Source organism: Zeus faber (genome assembly GCF_960531495.2).
Source record: "Zeus faber genome assembly, chromosome: 15".
Classification (NCBI taxonomy): domain Eukaryota; kingdom Metazoa; phylum Chordata; class Actinopteri; order Zeiformes; family Zeidae; genus Zeus; species Zeus faber.
Window position 1 is genome coordinate 3179766 of NC_137194.1, and position 19248 is coordinate 3199013.

The 19248-nt window shown below is 47.9% G+C and overlaps 2 protein-coding genes across 7 annotated transcripts in view; both read right to left on the reverse strand.

Moving 5' to 3' along the window:
• Positions 1 to 460: 460 nt before the first annotated feature.
• Positions 461 to 10134, reverse strand: LOC307241110 (ADP-ribosylation factor-like protein 8A). 2 transcript variants are annotated; one of them, XM_080015116.1, is made up of 7 exons: positions 9741 to 10134; positions 7552 to 7632; positions 7387 to 7460; positions 6872 to 6965; positions 6551 to 6618; positions 6314 to 6384; positions 2888 to 3070 (listed from the first exon to the last, which is right to left on the reverse strand). In XM_080015116.1, exons 1-7 carry the CDS (start codon positions 9861 to 9863, stop codon positions 3018 to 3020), a joined length of 564 nt encoding a protein of 187 aa, XP_079871242.1. In that variant the 5' UTR covers positions 9864 to 10134; the 3' UTR covers positions 2888 to 3017. The 2 variants fall into 2 exon arrangements, with proteins under 2 accessions (XP_079871241.1, XP_079871242.1); XM_080015115.1 differs by lacking the exon at positions 7387 to 7460 and having other exon boundaries at positions 461 to 3070.
• Positions 10135 to 12502: 2368 nt separating this feature from the next.
• LOC307241109 (tyrosine-protein phosphatase non-receptor type 7-like) overlaps positions 12503 to 19248 on the reverse strand; it is a 13715-nt gene continuing 6969 nt past the window's right edge. The window contains exons 6-12 of one of the 5 annotated variants that reach the window (XR_013844546.1): positions 18272 to 18409; positions 18012 to 18188; positions 17332 to 17519; positions 16100 to 16213; positions 14689 to 14773; positions 14122 to 14603; positions 12503 to 14013 (exon numbers count right to left, since the gene is read on the reverse strand). Coding sequence is in view for 4 of the 5 variants with exons in the window: in XM_080015111.1 (XP_079871237.1) it covers positions 14403 to 14603; positions 14689 to 14773; positions 16100 to 16213; positions 17332 to 17519; positions 18012 to 18188; positions 18272 to 18409 (903 nt within the window). In the remaining variant the exon portion in view is untranslated. Of the gene's footprint in view, positions 14604 to 14688; positions 14774 to 16099; positions 16214 to 17331; positions 17520 to 18011; positions 18189 to 18271; positions 18410 to 19248 lie in introns of all 5 variants that reach the window. The other 4 variants (XM_080015112.1, XM_080015111.1, XM_080015114.1 and 1 more) reach the window with 4 other exon arrangements.

Below are 19248 nucleotides of genomic sequence, written 5' to 3' on the forward strand. Positions count from 1 at the left end.
GCACGGTATTTAACCACATACACACACACACAGTCCACAGGACAATGTTGGTTTTGTTTGGTTGAAAAAGTGATGAAGATGTTGTCATGACAACAGAGGGCCAACGCACGTGCATGCGCACACACACACAAAGCTTGGGAACAGCTTGTTTTCCAGACAGGAAATACTGCAGCTGATCGGTTCACACACACTCTGACCTTTGACCCTCGCTGCCACTATTCACACCTTTAAAGAGACTGAAAGTTTCCATCTTGTTGGTTTAGGAACGAGGAAGAGACTTCATGTGTTGAGAGTGTGAGCACGTCCCCCTCCCCCTCCCTCTCTCTGATAGGATTCATAATTTAGTTTAATTGCTCGAATTTCTCTCGCCCGGGTGGAGGAGGAGTCAGGGTAGAGGAGGAACAGACAGACAGACAGACAGACAGACACACACACACAGTAAAGCGCGTGGAGTTCAGTGATCTGTCCGTTGAGTATTTATTAGTATCGTAGACAAGCAAGTTTCTATTAAAACACATTTCAACTGAACCGAAACCTTGTGGTCGCAGCTGGTTCTGACGGGCGGCCCGGCCCGGCGCAGGGAACCTCCGCCTTCTCCAACCTGCTTCTCCACCCAGAGGAGGGGGGGTGGGTGTGACGGAGCGGACTGCTGGATTCTGGGACTTCCGGTCAAGGTGGAGCAGCTCCTCTCTCTGAGGACAGTACAACGTCACGTCCTCGGGTGGAGCTCCAGGGTGCAAGACAGCTACACCCTGAAGCTCCATCAGAAGGTTCCCATCTGAGCTGAATTGAACTGGGTATTGGATTTTGAACGGGGGCTTCCCACCCTGAAGAGCGGTTTCGCTGAAACCCGGGAATGGTTATTTGGGTCAGCATGTTGTTTCACCTCCGTCCAAACCTCCGTTGCTTAGCGACCGTCACCACCACCACAACAACAACAACGACGACAACAACCCGCCCCACGTAACTCAGGTGCAGTAAGACGGATCGGACTTTGGGGGGGTTTTCCAGATCAAACAAATGGGGGTCCTAATCAATTCTCCAATCCTAACAAGCGGGAAAATCACGGACGAGGTGCATTGTCATGGAGACACCGTCACCTGGAGGCGGAGCTTCTCTTTTTTATTTTGAGGGGGGGGGGGGTTATTTTAATATTCATGCTCTCTGCTAAAAAGAGAAAAAGCCAGGGCCGCCCAACTCAGCGACCCGATGCCCAGCGAGGCGTCAATAATCAATAATGCTTGTGCTGGTGGATGAGTAGACGGACTGGGAGCGGTCAGGTGGTCTACGCTGGTCTGGAACCTCAACACCAGGCTCACCTCGGGAACCAGAGGGGGAAAAAAAAAAAAAAAAAACACCTCAACGCGAGAAAGAACCCAAGCGTCGTCGTCTGAGCCACCGGAGACACCGGGGTGGAACCGGGCGGCGCGTGGGTCCTGCACTCTGATTGGCTGCTGTCAGAACCAGGAAGTACTCGAGCACACGATGGACCAATGAAAAGGCAGAACCGAAACTACGAAATGGGCCGACGGCTTGCGGCCCAGAAAAGAGAACGGACGTCGACGCGGGTCAAACGCGGCCAAACGCGAGGCCACGCCCTCAAGGATCCGGGGTTCTCTCCGGGGTTTGGACCCGGGACCGCGCCCGTTCGGCTGGACTTCACTGGAGGCTTTAGAGAAGGGATCTTAAATGTGGCGTGGGAGCGCCGTGTGTGGGGTTGGGTGGACCGGATCCAGGTCCCGTGTCCACGCCACGCCCTCCAGACAGTGAGCGGCTGGTTCCGCTCTAGGTTGGTGCAAAATCCCGGAGTGGAATTTCACTTTCTGAACCTGGATTTTCCACCTCTGAACACCGATTGGCCGGTCGCTTGGAAAACGCCAAGTGTCATAAAACTTGTCGCAAAGTGATTTGCTTATTTAGCATGTAGCATGTAGCATGTAACACTGTTTGGCCCTGGACTCCTGTCATGTGACTCCTCCCGTCCAATCAGCTCACGACTCGTAGCAGAAAACACTTAGCTCTGGGCGACAGAGCGTCCAGAGCAGCCTTTCAACGTTAAAACAATAAAAAAACAACAACAACAATAATAATAATAATAATAAAAAAGCATAAGAAATAAAGCTTATTACAGAAATATAAACAGAATGATCAGTTCTCTACACAGAGCACGTTATGTCACAATAAGAAGGTTATTAACATTATTATAATTATCATCGTTATCTTACAAAAACAAAATGAACAAACAGTGCAATAAAAAGCTCCACCGCCCGTCTCCACACGGGGGGGCTTGGCGTCGGAGAGACGGACAGAGACGAGGGGAGAGAGGGAGAGAGAGAGAGAGAGAGAGAGGAGACGGCAACAAAGAAAGAACACCCATCCTGGAAAATGTGGGGCAGGGTAAACGGTCTAATACCAGTGTTATTACAGTGTTATTGTAGTGTCGCATCAACAACACTGTAATACGAGTGTTATTAGTGTCATGTCAACAACGTTATTACAGTGTAATAAGACAGTAATAACAGATTACACAATATTGACACTGTAATAACGCTGGAGCACGGTAATAATGGGAGTACCCTAGTGTCATAGTAAAGAGCAGGTCAAGTCTCCCAAGTTTGTTTTTTTGTTTGTTTGTTTTTTTTTTGATTTGTTGATCATCGGGAGTCGATCCGAGTGCCTGATCGACATCAGAATCTTTGAAATTGATCCCGTCTGGAAAGAACAGCTTCAGCTCATTGATCTGCGGATCAGAGTTTAGTACCGAAGAGACTCATCAAATGTATTCATATTCCTTTTATTATTAAGAATATTATTAATATTAACAATAATATTCTTAATAATGGCATCAACAACAACTGTTTATCCTCTGGTTATCTTCACATGATCAATACTCGATTGGAACCATTTGAGCCTGAATCTGGAGCAGAGCGTCTCCAAGACGGAAGGATGGATGTTCGAGGAGGAAAGACAGACGGAGGTGGGGGAGAAGGGGTGTGTGTGTGTGTGTGTGTGTGTTTTCATGAACTCCTCTTGGTCCTGGAATGTTGGATCAACCACTGGAGAGTGATGTCTGGAGAGAGAGAGAGAGAGAGAGAGAGAGGGAGGGGGGTGGAGAAGGGGGAGATATCTTAAAATCTTCAGATCTTTACCCCCCCCCCCCCCAAAAAAAACCAACAACCTGCTGATGTCACAGGAAATGATGACGCAGATAAAAGCAGCACAGAGCTGCCAACCCTGGGAAAACACTGACACCACAGCAGAGTGACGGAGGCTCCAAATGACCGTCAGTCACTCACACCGTGGCGTCTCACAACGTGGATAATCACACCGTCCGCAAGATACTACAGCAGAATACACAGTACACACTGATGTATATTATTAGGGTGTACCCCTTGAAATGCGTCATCAGGTAAAGTTACCAAACATGTTTACCAACTGGAGATGCACCGATTCAAAGCCTGATTCGGATTTTCATTCAGTTGTATGTTCACCATAAAACACTGACTATTTAATAAGGTTTACATTGTCGTCCGGTTGTTTTGAGTTTATATCTGTCATCAGAGAAACAAACGTTCTCATCATTTGGTCTCAATCAATACTGCTGCAATTTTCAGTTACCACTATAGTGAGATTGCTGGTTTTGAGACTGTGTGTTTATTATTGTTCATTATTCACTCTGGAATAACAACACACCACCAAACTGTCCCTGAGTTCCAATCAAATAAAATACAACATGGAACAGTCACTGAGTTTCAGTGTAGTTCAACCTGTCACTGGACACAACACATAACCAACATGGAAATTCAAGTGAAAGACTCTTTCATTTTTAAGTGCAAATATACCTTTCTATTATATTTACATGGTACTTCCATTCCAAAATAAATTGCAATCATTGCAAATAAAAAGAGTAATAATAACAATAATAATAATAATAATAATAGTAATAATAACAATAATAATAGTAATAGTAATAATAATAATAATAATAATAATAATAATAGTAATAATAATAATAGTAATAATAATAATAGTAATTGCAGTGTGTCAAATAGAGATTCTTAATTCTCTTATAATAATAATAATAATAATAATAATAATAATAGCCGACTCTTGTCACTCTGACTAGAAGTCCTCCTTCGCTCACTGTGCATTAAACCAACTGAGTCAAATCCAACGACTTGTTTTACTGATCGACTCGTCAAGAAGAAGAGTCTCAAAAAGAGAGTGGAAGCTTTCATGAGGAGTGGAGCTGGTAAACGATGAGGCAGAGCAGACGCTGCAGTGACAGTGGTAGATACACAGTTTGCCCCATGTTGGAATATTGTCAAGCGAGAGATGATCCATCCAAACGTCCTCGTTGACCTTGAGGTTCCTGCAAACAGTGACGTTTTCTTTCTTCCGCTCTTTTCTGAGCGTCAACCACGCAGCTACGTTACATTACCTTGGTGTCGGGTTTGAGTATCGGAACATTTTTACGAGTACAGGGTACTGTATCGGGCGTGTACATTGGAGCGACACGGAATCTGATATATCTGACACCGATGGAGCATAAAAGCGGCCGATCGATCACTGCATCTCACGTTGTGCATGTTGACATTACCGCCCCATTTCAGTGCTTGATTATTACTCCCACAATCCCCATCTGACCTCACAACGCAGCGTTACGTCTCGGTGGATCCTGAAGTACTGCTCAGCACCGCTGCGAAGGAGGAGAGGCCTTACAGAACCACAAGCTCCTAGCATCTGCTCCAATAGGAGGGATGGAGCTTAAATACCCAGGAAATATACGCTATTGTTTCGTACTGATATGTGTTGATAGGCTCAGCTTGTATTCCGTATCTACGTATTTTGACCAAGAATTGCGTGGTGGGTACATAGAAAGCGTGCAGGTTGGCAGGTCTGCACGTAGCTCCCTGTGTTTGCTTACACTCTCGTTTAGATATGGCTCTCCAAGCAGGAAGCCCTGCTGCTTTCACAGAAACTCAGAAAACTAATTTGTTTCCCAAGTGATGATGCGTTCACTGGAACTCGGGGAAAAAAATAAAAACTTCATTTAACATTAACTTTTACATTTTTTATCTATCAAAATGTTCTTTGTGTGTTTCTTTTTTTAATTTGTTTGCTTATAAATTAAATGTCCTCAAATATAGAAAATGCAATAAATCATTTTTTTCAGTTTTTCCAAATCAATTATTAAGTTTTGCACTTTTTGACAAAATATTCGTCAAAACATTGGTAATGGGTGGGCTAGGACTCCCCAAAATTGAGATCGGCACGGGACCCAAAAATCTGGCACCGGTCAGGCTCTAATACCAAGTTGCTTGACCTCCATCAGGGTGCAGGTACTCCAGCTGGTGGGACAGGGTCCACAGGAAACTGAACCTGGTCCCTGAGATGAAGGAGCTTTGGATCTGAGACGACTGCAACCGCCTGGTCCATCACACCCCTACCGTCCCCCTACAGTCCCCCTACAGATCCCTACAGACCCCCACAGTCCCTCTACAGACCCCTGGAGTCCCCCTACAGATTTTCAACAGCACCTCAGCAGACCCCTATAGTCCCTCTACAGACCCCCACATTCCCACTACAGACCTCTTCAGAACCTCTACAGTTCTATACTGACCCTATACAGACCCCTACAGTCCCTCTACTACAGACCTCTACAGTCCCTCTACTACAGACCTCTCTACCCCTACAAAGACCCCGAAGACCCTCTACAGAACACCCAGAACGCAGCAGCCCATCTAGAACCATGTCCCTTCTTTCCACTACTTCACTGCTTCCCACCTCTGCTGGGATTTAAGGTTTAAGGTACCGCCTGTGTCCTAGAGGTGGTGCACGGCCGATGGAGCACACCTCATCATGAGCTGAACAGCTTCACCCAACTCTCCAACACCTTGGATCCAGTTTCCTGTTTCAACCCTTGCAGATTCTGAACCCATCAGATAGAAAACCATTACAACTTAATGTGCTAAAGAGGTGTGTGCGTGTGTTTTACATTACATTACATTTCATTGATCAGACGCTTTTATCCAAAGCGACTTACAATTGTTCAAACACCGACGGACGCAGCCATCAGGAGCAATTAGGGGTTAAGTGTCTTGCTCAAGGACACTACAGCATGCTAGCAGGAGGAGGAGCCTGGGATCGAACCAGCAACCTTTAGATCACTAGACCACCAGCTCTACCTCCTGCACACGCACATACACACACACACACAATGTGTGTGTGTATGTGCGTGTGCGTTTGTGAGTGTGTGTGCGTGCGTGCGCGTGTCAGTGTGTGTGTGTGTGTGTGTGTGTGTGTGTGTTACCGATGTTGTCCTTCTCCTTGCAGGAAATGGAGTAGCAGCAGATCTCTCTGTCCTGGATCGCAGAAAGGTTCCTGAAAAACCCCAAAAGCACACTGCTTATATTTCCAACATCACCCACACAGTTAGAGTAACAACACAAATATTCCCAATTTATAAACATGATAACTTAAAAATCTCAGAAGTAGTAATAATAATAATAATAATAATAATAATAATAATAATAATAATAATACTGACATCCTCTCGATCAGCTCCTTCTCGTCCAGCGCTCCAGGAAGATCTCTCTTGTTCCCCAAAACCAAAACCTGGAGAGAGACAAACACATTGTTCTGTTGTGTTTTGATCGACGTTCTGCAGTTTTGCATCAGTCTGTTCTCAAGTTTCTTGCAGTTCTGCTACGTGCTGCACCCACCGCCACGCCCCCCTCACAGGAAAACGGACCAATTCTTTATTTGCCCGTAACAAACCGTCCCATCATATTCGGTACAAATCTGTCATTATCCGGTGGACAGCACCGCCACCCGGTGGAGCCCACTCCCCTCACATCTCCGTACTCACAGGAATGCCCTGAAGCTGCGGTTTGTCCAGTAAGTTGTGGAGCTCGTTCTTCGAAGCTTCGATCTTCTCTGGATCCGCAGCGTCCACCATGTAGCTACATACACAGATGCGCGCGCGCGCACGCACGCACGCACGCACACACACACACACACACACACACACACACACACACACACACACACACACACACACACACACACACACACACACACACACACACACACAGTTTAAATGTCTCTTCTAGCTCTGAAAGGCTGTAGTAATAGTAATATAATAATAATAACATTGTATAACAACATAATCTGAGTCGTCACATCCACATTAATAATAATAGTTTCTTAAGCAAGCTTGTGGCAAATTATTATCTATGATCAAATACATATTATCTGTGATGTCATAATCCTTAAACATGAAGCGTTATTATATCACATTTCACTGAGTGTCCTGGGACTGAGCGGGGATGCTGGTGCAGCGTGTTGTGGGGACCGCGCCGCAGCTTGAGAACCCAGACTCACACTATGGCACTGACACCACGACAGTAACGCTCCCACATGCTCCTGAAGCGAGGCTGACCCCCGATATCCCATAACTAGAGGGGGGGCGAGAAGGAGAAGCGTCAGTGTTGTTTAAGTGTGAATGGGTAAACGTGAGCGCACAGCGCCGGCGGCTCTGGCACCGACCTTGATGGTGACGTTTCCCTTGGTGATCTTCCTCATGTTGAAACCCACCGTGGGGATCATGTCCTCGCTGAACTGTCCCGACTGGAAGACAGGAGAACACCCCCCGTTATTTCCAACACCTCCCGTCCCGGAAGCGTCTTTCACACAACCCGCCGCTCCCGTCCACACCCGCACCGGCGCAGCACCCGTGAGGATCTTGCCACGCCACTCGACGTGTTGATCGACTGCACATAACGACGTTGAACAGCACGCGTCCAGTCTCCGGGAGAAAGGAAGGGGGGGACGCGGTGGGATTTCATTTTGTTGCAGAACTCCCCAACAAGGTGCTGATATTACAATTTTCAAAGCGATTCAGAAATTTGAAACGACAGAGATGAATCGCACCAGAGTATCGATATTTTGATTCTGTTTATTTTCTTAACCTTTATATTTTCTTCAGAGGCTGTGACGCAGTCAGTCCTTCACTGTGTGAAGCTGCCTTGCCCATGGGCTGCGGACCCATGGGATTCTCTGAATGTGATTAGTATCTTTATAGATAGATCTGATTTTAGGGGGAAAAAAAACTCGGGGGGCAAGAAAATAACAGGTCCCTAATTTAAGCATCAATTAGACATGACTAATTACATTACATGAAATATGTTAATTTAAAGTTTGTTTATGTAATGGGATAATAGTTAATTGATTTAAAAGATATTAGGGGACAGTGCACTGGCAATACTGTTGGATGGGGAGGGACGAGGAGAGAAAAGGGCTTTTATACTGTTTTTACACCAAAACTAGCGGGTAGACCCGCCAAAACAGGCACTTGATGCCTTTCCCATTGCCAGGAGGATGCCGATTTTTTGTGTGTCACGTTGATGTCACGAACACGCCGGAAAAGGGGGGCTTGAGACTCGGTTCCCTCCGTTGCAACAAAAGAGCCGCTCAAAAGAATCGGATCATTCGTACATCTATACTGGGTCGGGGAGCGGACACGCCCCTCCGGTTCAGGAACCGGTTCGGGGCGGTGCTGAAGTGACCCGGCGCCCGGCAGGGAGCGTGGGCGTTCCACGTCCTCACGGAGCGGTTCCCTACACTCAAAACATTTCAGGGTCCCACATGCGTGGAAAAAAGTCACTAACTTCCGATTTAGAATTTGATTCTAAATGGGATATGACACGATGGAATGATACACAGACATTCCCGTCTATTTTTATGCGCCAACGTCCAGAACTTCAACGCGTCGGTAGAGGGGCCAAAATTAGCGGGTGAACCCGGGTGTCCTGTTCACATCAGAGCGGATAAGAGCCATTTCCATTATTATTATTATTATTATTATTATTATTATGACCCCGTGGAACCTCTGGAAGGTCCCCCAGGTGGTCTCCGGACTGAATGTTGAGAACTCCCAACTCTCTACAAACCCTCCCAGAGCTCAGATCTGGATGAGACAGATTTGATGAACAAATGGAAGGATAGATAATGTCCCTGCAGCTCACACTGTCAACTACAGGCTGCAATAATAACAAATAGGATAAAACAATAAGAAAATGAAACGTGGCAAGATATGGGAAAATAATTAATATAAACAAAACTCACGGTTAACTGCACACAGTACAACGGGACGGGATAATGGAAAATGTACAGGAATATTTGAATCAGTATAACCCTGAAGGGAAGCATTCAGACAGCACATGTCCAGTTTGGGTTTCAGTGGGTGGGAGGCGCCTGCCCACCTCCACTCTGCAGCTCTATTGATTATATTATATTGATGGTATTGTATTGGTTGCTTTTTATTGATTGTTGTCTTACTGTGTTCACTCACTTTAATTGTATATTTAATATTGTCTCCTAAAGATATTGTCACTTTTGTTTTTCATATTTTATTATTATTATTAATGTTATTATTATTTGTCTGAACTTAATGCTTGGGTTTATTATATCGCTTAAAATGGTCAGGTGTATTTTGCATTATCCTGCCATGGCTGCCGTGTTTTATTGTGTTTCTCCTCCTTACTGTTGATGCGACCTGCTGGGACACTGCAATGACCCACGGGGGGTGAATCAAGTATCCATCCATCATCCATCTTCCATCCATCATCCTTCCATCCATCCATCTAAACCCCTTCATCCATCCATCCCTCCCTCCATCTATCCATATATGTATGTATGTATGTATCTGTCTATTAGCAGTTAGCATGGGGACGCACCGCGATCACGTTGACGAACGTGGTCTTCCCGGAGTACTGCAGCCCCACCAGGGTGAGCTCCATCTCCTCCTTCCAGAACAGCGCCTTGAACCAGTCCAGCAGCTTGTTGATCAGCGCGATCATCTTGGGGCTGGGCTGGGCTAATGCTAATGCTAATGCTAACACTAACGGGAGAGCTACGACTAGGCTAGGCTAGGCTAGGCTAGGCTAGGCTAGGCTAGCGGGCTGGACGCCGACAGCACACCCCGTGGCAGCGGGTCGAAACACGGACACGGCGGGGTGTGAGGGCCGTAAGGAGCAGCTTCTCCGGTTGCTCTGCCTCGGGCCGCTCTCCGTCCTTCGGGGTTTAATGTTTTTTATGGTTCTCTCCGTCCGCCTCCTCTGTCAGTCCGTCCTTCCGTGTTGCTCTGGAGCAGCAGAGGAGAGCAGCAGCAAGAGCAACCCGGCGGCAAAACGAGGTGAGACGGAAGAATACAGCGACACCCGCAGGTTACACTGCGAACTCCAGGCAGCCTGGCGAATTATTTATTCATTGAAGTACTCTCATGTATTTATCTAACATATTCACTTTATTTACACACGTACTTATCTACTTACATATTTATTTTATTCATACGTGTATTGATGTACTTACATATTTATTTTATTTACACATGTATTTATCTACTTACATACATACTCATCTATACATGTCCTTATTGTTATTGTAACAGAAAAGATTTGGACAAATTCTCTGAATTTTGAAGCCTAAAACTATCTGGAAAACCAACTTCTGCACAACACAGGAGCACGCTGACGTCTTGTTAGAACCACGCTGTCACCAAGACCCCTGTTGGAAGTTTAATCCAAATTGATCCATATACGGAGCAGATATTAGCCAAAAAAAAGCTTTTTTTTAAATTTTGAGATTTTAAGACCAACTTGCCAGTTAGGCCAGTCCAAAATATGTCCAACCCGACTAAAACTATCTGGAACACATGCTTAAAGCTCTACTTCCACTGACAACACCATGAGTTCTCACAATGACATGTTCTGCATTACAGGCGAACATGGACGGTTGTTTTGAAGTGGTTGTTCTGGGAGACGAGCAACCAGGAGACAACAGATCCAGAGGAGACCATGCTGCATTCAAGTAATCTCCGAAAATCGCGCTGCGTTTCAGAGAATCCAGGAAACTGTAAAACACAACCACCACGACTAAACTGGACCCTGGGTATTACTTCTCTAGGTCGTCCTCAGACGAGCCTTCCATCGTTGTTTCCAGTCATCCCGGCTCTCCATACATCTGGCCAGCTCGTTGGTGCTTTGTGCTTCCGCATCATTCTTGAGTTCATCCACATATGTTAAAGTGGGACGTCCTCGTGACCGGTGCCCATGTGTTGGCTCCCACAGTACCAGTTTGCTGGCTGGCAGCTCCTGGTGTCTTTGGCAGTGTCCTGCTAGTGTCATTCTCCTTACAGCAATCTTCTCACTCACCCTTGGTATTCCCTTGTACAGAATTCTGTTGGTTACATGTGTACTCTTGCTGATGTTAAGCACTACACGCAACATCCTGGTGTAGCACCCGTCCAGGGACTTCTCTAGGGTTGGCTTCAGGGACCAGCATTCACTGCCATAGAGGAGAACGGACTCTACTGTCGCATAGAAGAAGCTGAGTTTGATTTGGCGGGGGAGGTTGGAGTTCCATACACTGGACATGCCGTTCAGGGCCCTCCATGCAGGTGCCTTCCTCACTTTCAGATCTTGCTCAGTTGAGTTGACCCATGAACCCAGGTACTTGAAGTCATCGACTTCTTTCAGCACAGTTCCTCCTGCTGTAGTCAGAGGTTGATGTTCTTGTGGAACATTATAGGTGATGACCTCAGTTTTCTTGGCGTTTAGCCTCAGGCCAACTTTGCCGCACTCCAGCTCTACCCTTTTCAGTAGTTCTTGTGCTTGTTCCACATTATTGGAGAGCAGACTGATGTCATCCGCATAATCAAGGTCCGTGAGGACCACTGCGGGATGTCGTCTTGACCTCCTTGGTGTTAGCGTGAAGCCAAGTTCCCGCTCTCGCCCGCTGATTGCCTTCCTGAGTGCGTAATCCAGGACTATGATGAAGAGGAAGGGGGCTAGTGTGTCCCCTTGCATAACGCCAGCTAGGATGTCAAACTCCTCGCTGTTGCCATCTGGGGTCATCACCTTGGCCCTTGTTCCTGCGTACATGGTCTCTATTGCTCGGAGTAGGTTGGGAGGAATTCCATACGCCTTAAGGATTTTCACCATCATGCCTCTGTGGATCGAGTCAAAAGCCTTTTTGAAATCAATGAAGCACAGAACTGCAGTCAGGTTGTCCTTCCTCACCTCCTCAATTATTCTCCTGAGTGCCAAGATCTGGGCTGTTGTTGTTCTCCCCTCCCGAAAGCCGTTCTGGTTCTCCCTCAAATGAGGGTCGATGGCAGGTCTTATCCTGTTCAGTATCATGCGATTGTAGATCTTTGCAGGGATACATGTCAGGCTAATGCCTCGGTAGTTGTCCGGTTTCGAGAGATCTCCAGCTTTGGGCACTGGTATTACTTACTACAGGTATTACTTCCTGCAACTATATTTATTATTATTATAAAAATAAATGTATTTATTAATATTATATTTATGATGATGATGATGATGATGATGATGATGATTATTATTATTATTATTGTTGTTGTTGTTATTATTGTTATGATTATTATTATTATATATATTTTTTGTTATTATCATGTTGTATGAAAGAGAAATTTAACTCAATTTAACAAAAACATTTATTTGAACAACATTACCTTGTTTACAGTTTGAATATAAAACGAATTGCCGTGCATGTGAAGCGGTGCCTCCTTCAACACTCTCCCGTGGTGACACAGCGCCACCTAGTGGTTGAGTATCAAGCGGCTGAGGATGCAGTAAACTGCACCCGACGCTTTTCCCTGCTGCAGCCAATCAGAGTGGAGCAAACACGTCCTCTGACAGCAAAGCCACGCCCCATCAATAGTTTTGCCACTACACAGCAGGGAACAGGAAACAAGGCTTGTTTAGTCCGGTTTAGTCTGCTTCAGTCCGGTTTAGTCTGGTTTATTCCGGTTTATCCTGCTTCAGTCGTGTTTTGTCTGGTTCAGTCTGGTTTGATCTGGTTCAGCCTGGTTCAGTCCGGTTTAGTCTGGTTAAATCCGGTTTAGTCCAGGTTAGTCTGGCCTAGTCTGGTTTAGTCAGGTTCAGTCTGGTTTAGTCCAGTTTATTCCGGTTAGTCTGGTTTAGTCCAGTTTAGTCTGGTTTAGACTGGTACAGTCCTGTTTAGTCTGGTTTAGTGATTTTTAGTCTGCATCAGTCCGGTTTAGTCTGCTTTAGTCCGGTTTAGTCTGGTTTAATCCGGTTTAGTCCAGTTTAGTCTGGTTTAGTCTGGTTTAGTCCAATTTAGTCCGGTTTAGTCTGGTTTAGTCCAGTCTAGTCTGGTTCAGTCTGGTTCAGTCTGGTTTGGTCCGGTTTAGTCTGGTTTGCTCTGGTTCAGTCTGGTTTAGTCTGGTTTAAGCCAGTTTAGTCTGGTTCAGTCCGGTTTAAGCTAGGGCCACATTACCAGATCTTTTTAGTCGTGAGCTCTGTGAACGGATGGAGCGTTGCACATTGAACAACATTCACAGATTTTCAGTCTCTTCTGCGCACGCGCAGAACTGCTGATTTAGGGGAGCACGAATCTCCTGATGGAGCACAGACGGGCGGAGCGCCGCAGTGCTCCAGCACTTTCCAGAATCTTCTCGCGAGCTGCCAAATCAAACATGGCTGCCGTGCAGTTCGCTGCTCTGGTTGTTTGTGCAGCGAACTTGCAGCGCTGACATTTTTCAGTGATCGGACTCACTCCCCCATCAGGAGTCCACACGCGCCCACATCCTGCTTTCTCTGGCTTCGCCATGGTGCAGGCGCACACACATATATCCATGACAGCTGCGACTCTACAGCGGACTCCCCTGGACTACCTGGACTACAATGGACTTCTCTGGACTACCCTGGACCACCTGGACTACCCTGGACTACCTGGAATACCCTGGACCACCTGGACTACCCTGGCCTACCTGGAATACCCTGGACCACCCTAGACTAGCTGGACTACCCTGGACTATCCTGGGCTACCTGGACTACCCTAGACCACCCTAGACTACCTGGACTACCCTGGACTACCTTGGACTCCCCTGGACCTCCTGAGACTACCTGGACTACCCTGGACTACCCTGGACTACCTGGACTACCCTGGACCTCCCTAGACTACCTGGACAACCCTGGACTACCCTGGACTACCCTGTACCACACTGTGCTACCCTGGACAACCCTAGACTTCCTGGACTACCCTGGACTACACTAGACTACCTTGGACTACCTGGACTACCCTGCACTACCCTGGACTACCCTGGACTACCAGGTACCACCCTGTACTACCCTGGACTAAACTAGACTACCTGGACTAGCCTGGACTACCCTGCACTACCCTGGACTACCCTGCACTACCCTGGACTACCTGGACTACCCTGGTCTACCTGGACTGCCCTAGGCTATCTGGACTACCCAGGACCACCCTGGAATATCATGACTCCGCCTGATCTCAAATCATTGCCAAATCAGCCTTGAAAATCAGATAATGTGGTCCTAGCTTAAGTACGTTTAATCTGGTTCAGTCTTGCCGGGGTTAGTCTGATGTTTGTTGTCCAGCTGGAGGCTCTGAAGCAGAGAGGCCAGTGGCACCACACTTCTTGGGTTCCCCTGGTTCCCCTTGTTCCCCTGGTTCTCCTGGTTCCCCTGGTTCTCCTGGTTCTGGCTTCCATCGTGTTGCTCTGGCAGTGGGTCAAACTGGTCCGGATTCTGCTGCAGAGACATTTTATCAGTTCATGGAGAAGGACACTGTGTTCAACCGTCGAAAAAGCTTCCGAGCCGCAGTGACGGGACGTACGTGGTGGCGCTGCAGCTGGAGGCTGAATGTCGCCAGCGCGTTGTACAGGAAGTGGTACTGCTCCACCGTCTGGATCATACCACCTCTGGAGAGGAGAGAGGGGTTCACAGCCATGTTATACTGTTATGGTGAGTCAGGCAGACAGACAGGCAGACAGATAGGTAGACAGACAGATGGACAGACAGGCAGACAGACAGATAGGTAGACAGACAGAAAGGTAGACAGACAGACAGACATACAGGCAGACAGAGAGGCAGACAGACAGACAGACAGACAGTCAGCCACACCAGACAGACAGGTAACCATAGAGACAGACAGTGCAGGCGGACAGGCAGACAGTGCAGGAGGATAGACAGACGGGCAGCCGGACAGACAGACAGCACAGGTGGACTAACAAACAGATTTACTGGTCTATCTATTCCTCCTCTTCAGATCTGTCTCATGTTGCGTACTAGATTGATACATGATGGTGAGACAGAGAGACAGACAGTTATGGAAGGAATTAAATAGACATAAGCCCCGTTCACACACGCAGTGTTCCCCAACAATGTTCCAGAACTGTTCCTGCATGCGGTCATGAGTGGGAGCAGGGATCGAATATTCCGGGAAATCTGTTCCGGCAATTGCCCGCTTCAAGACCCAGAATCATTTCCGGGAAAATGCCGGAACGACCACGTTCCAGCTGCGCTGTGAATGGAAGCGGTCATGTTGCCGGAACAAGCACGTGAAGTAGGGGTGGAGTCAAATCCAAATACGGTATCGGCAAAGCGCAAATGGTGCGGGGGTTTTTTATATTTATTTTGTACAAAAATTTAAAGAATGATTTGTTTTTGGGAAGAAGGAGAAAAGATTTGGAAAAATGGCGACTGCGTTCTGAGCCATGACAAGAAGCACCTCCGGTCACCACGGAGACAGGGTTTTATATTCTTAAATGTTATAGTTTTTCTTCTTAAAAATGCCAATGACATCATTCTGCATGAAGCGAGCAGACAGGGAACGGGTAGAACGGGTGAAGAACCTTCATTCTCCGGGGACAGAGAGTGTAGAACAGGTTAAAAATGATCCCTCTGCTTCCATAACATTGGGTGGGGTTATTGCGCCGGGCACAACCGGTCCGTCAAACATATATTTACATAATGTGTTGCCTCGTTTATTTATTTATATACACCTCTATCTCTAACTGATTTATACTTGCGTGCTACGTCCACATACATCCTCAACATCTGTGGGAAACGTTCCTGATGTAGCTGCATGTGTGAATAGTGAAAACCACCAGCGGTGCCGGAAGGCTATCCTGGTTATTTACCAGGAACTTTGTGTGAAAGGGGAGAGAGGGAGAGAGACAGACAGACAGACAGACAGACAGACAGACAGACAGACAGACAGACAGACAGACAGAGAGACTGTCTACCTGTCCAGTCGCAGCTGACAGACAATCTCCAGAATGTCGACCTGATCAGAGTCTTTGAGCTGCTGGCACCCGATGGAGCAGGCCATGAAACACCCTGTTCTACCTATTCCTGCACTGAGAGGAGGAGAGGAAGGGAGGAGGGGAGGAGGAGGAGAGGAGAGGAAGAGGAGTGGAGCAGTGCAGTGGAGGAGAGGAGGGGAGGAGAGGGGGAGAGGTGGAGAGGTGGAGGAGGAGGGGGGAAGGAGTGGAGGGGAGGAGGGAAGGAGAGAAGGAGAGGTGGAGGAGGAGGGGAGGAGGGAAGGAGAGGTGGAGGGCAGCAGGAGGGAAGGGGAGAGGAGGAGGGGAGGAGAGGTGGAGGGGAGCAGGTGGAGGGGAGAGGTGGAGGGGAGCAGGTGGAGGAGAGGAGGAGGGGAGCAGGAGAGGGGGAGAGGTGGAGGGCAGCAGGAGGGGAGGGGAGGAGGGGAGAGATGGAGGGGAGCAGGTGGAGGAGAGGAGGGAAGCAGGTGGACGGGAGCAGGTGGAGGAGAGGAGGAGGGAAGCAGGAGGAGGGGAGAGGTGGAGGAGAGCAGGTGGAGGAGAGAGGTGGAGGAGAGGGGGAGGGAAGCAGGTGGAGGGGAGAGGTGGAGGGGAGAGGTGGAGGAGAGGAGGAGGGGAGCAGGAGGGGAGGAGAGGGGGAGAGGTGGAGGGCAGCAGGAGGGGAGGGGAGGAGGGGAGAGATGGAGGGGAGCAGGTGGAGGAGAGGAGGAGGGAAGCAGGTGGACGGGAGCAGGTGGAGGAGAGGAGGAGGGAAGCAGGAGGAGGGGAGAGGTGGAGGAGAGCAGGTGGAGGAGAGAGGTGGAGGAGAGGGGGAGGGAAGCAGGTGGAGGGGAGAGGTGGAGGGGAGAGGTGGAGGAGAGGAGGAGGGGAGCAGGAGGGGAGGAGAGGGGGAGAGGTGGAGGGCAGCAGGAGGGGAGGGGAGGAGGGGAGAGATGGAGGGGAGCAGGTGGAGGAGAGGAGGAGGGAAGCAGGTGGACGGGAGCAGGTGGAGGAGAGGAGGAGGGAAGCAGGAGGAGGGGAGAGGTGGAGGAGAGCAGGTGGAGGAGAGAGGTGGAGGAGAGGGGGAGGGAAGCAGGTGGAGGGGAGAGGTGGAGGGGAGAGGTGGAGGAGAGGTGGAGGGGAGAGGTGTGCTGTTTGGTGGGAGGAAAACCTTCGGCCATCTTTGAAACGTCTTCTCCTCGTGGCGTCACACTAACCTGCAGTGGACGATGACGGGTCCAGCAGGGGGCGCTGTGACTGGCTGAGCGTCGCTGGCCAGGAGGGAGCTGCGGTACGTCTCCACCTCCTCCACCAACCCCAGCAGAGGAGCCGTGCGGTGCGGGACGTGGTGGTCGGGCCACGAGGTGAACCAGTAATGTCTGACGGGGCGGATCTCCGAGGAGAGCTGCGGGACGCCCCCACGCACATGTTCAAATGTAATATAGCATAGAATATGGTGATGATGATGATGATGATGATGATGATAATAATTACATTAGTAATAATAATAATAATAATAATTAAAAAAAATAGTAATCATAATAGTAATGATGAGGATGATAATACTATTTGCAATAATAATAATAATGACAATAATAATAATAGTGATAATTATAATAATAATAAAAATAATAATCATACATATTATAATGATAATAATAATGATAATTATAATAAATAATGCTGATAATAATAATAATAATAATAATCATAGTAATAATTAAAAATAATAATAGTAATAATAATAATAATAATTATTATTATTATTAAAAAATTGTAATAATAATAATAATAGTAATGATGATGATGATAATACTATTTGCAATAATAATAATAATGATAATGATAAGAGTAATAATAACAATAATAATCATAATAATCATAGGAGTGTTGTTGCCTGTATCTCCATGTCGGTGACGATGAAAGCTTCTCTCTCTCTCCTGTCTGTCACTCTGAGCAGGAACCTGCCAAACCTCCCTCTCTCTCCTTCCTCCTTCTCATCCTCCTCTTCCTCTTCATCCTCCTCTTCCTCCTCCTTCATCTCTCTGGGCTCAGGCCAGTACAGCTCACACTTCTGCAACACAGTCAGTCGGTCAGGGAGGAGAACCCCCGACCCCCAGGGGCGGGACACAGGAGAGATGGACTTTTCTACCACACCTCGTTGCTCTCCCTGAGTCTGGTAACCATGACGATGATCCTGCTCCCTTCCTGCCAGACCATTTCCCAGAAGTCCGTGCTGGTGTGGAGCAAAGGACCCTGGGTAGCGATGTAGGCTCTGGGAGCTCCCCTGTAACCCTGCAGGTCAGAGGAGGTCAGTGACCTGGTGCTCCTCCCCCGATCTCCAAGACTCCTCCCTTCTATCTCCAAGACTCCTCCCCTCTATCTCCAAGACTCCACCCCTATCTCCAAGACTCCTCCCCTCTATCTCTACGACTCCTCCCCTCTATCTCTATGACTCCTCACCCCTATCTCCAAGACTCCTCACCCCTATCTCTAAGACTCCTCACCCCTATCTCTAACACTCCTCACCCCTATCTCCAAGACTCCTCACCCCTATCTCCAAGACTCCTCACCTCTATCTCTAGGACTCCTCACGTCTATCTTTAGGACTCCTCACCCCTATCTCTAAGATTCCTCACCTCTATCTTTTAGACTCCTCACCCCTATCCCTAAAACTCCTCACTCATACCGCTTAGACTCCTCACCCCTATCCAAAGACGCTTCACCCCTACCGCTTAGACTCCTCACCCCTATCCCTAAAACTCCTCACCCCTATCCCTAAAACTCCTCACCCAAACCGCTTTGACTCCTCACCCCTATCCCTAAAACTCCTCACCCCTATCCCTAAAACTCCTCACCCATACCGCTTAGACTCCTCACCCCTATCCAAAGACGCTTCACCCCTACCGCTTAGACTCCTCACCCCTATCCCTAAAACTCCTCACCCCTATCCCTAAAACTCCTCACCCAAACCACTTAGACTCCTCACCCCTATCCCTAAAACTCCTCACCCATACCGCTTAGACTCCTCACCCCTATGCCTAAAACTCCTCACCCCTATCCCTAAAACTCTTTACCCATACCGCTTAGACTCCCCAGCCCTATCCCTAAAACTCCTCACTCATACCGCTTAG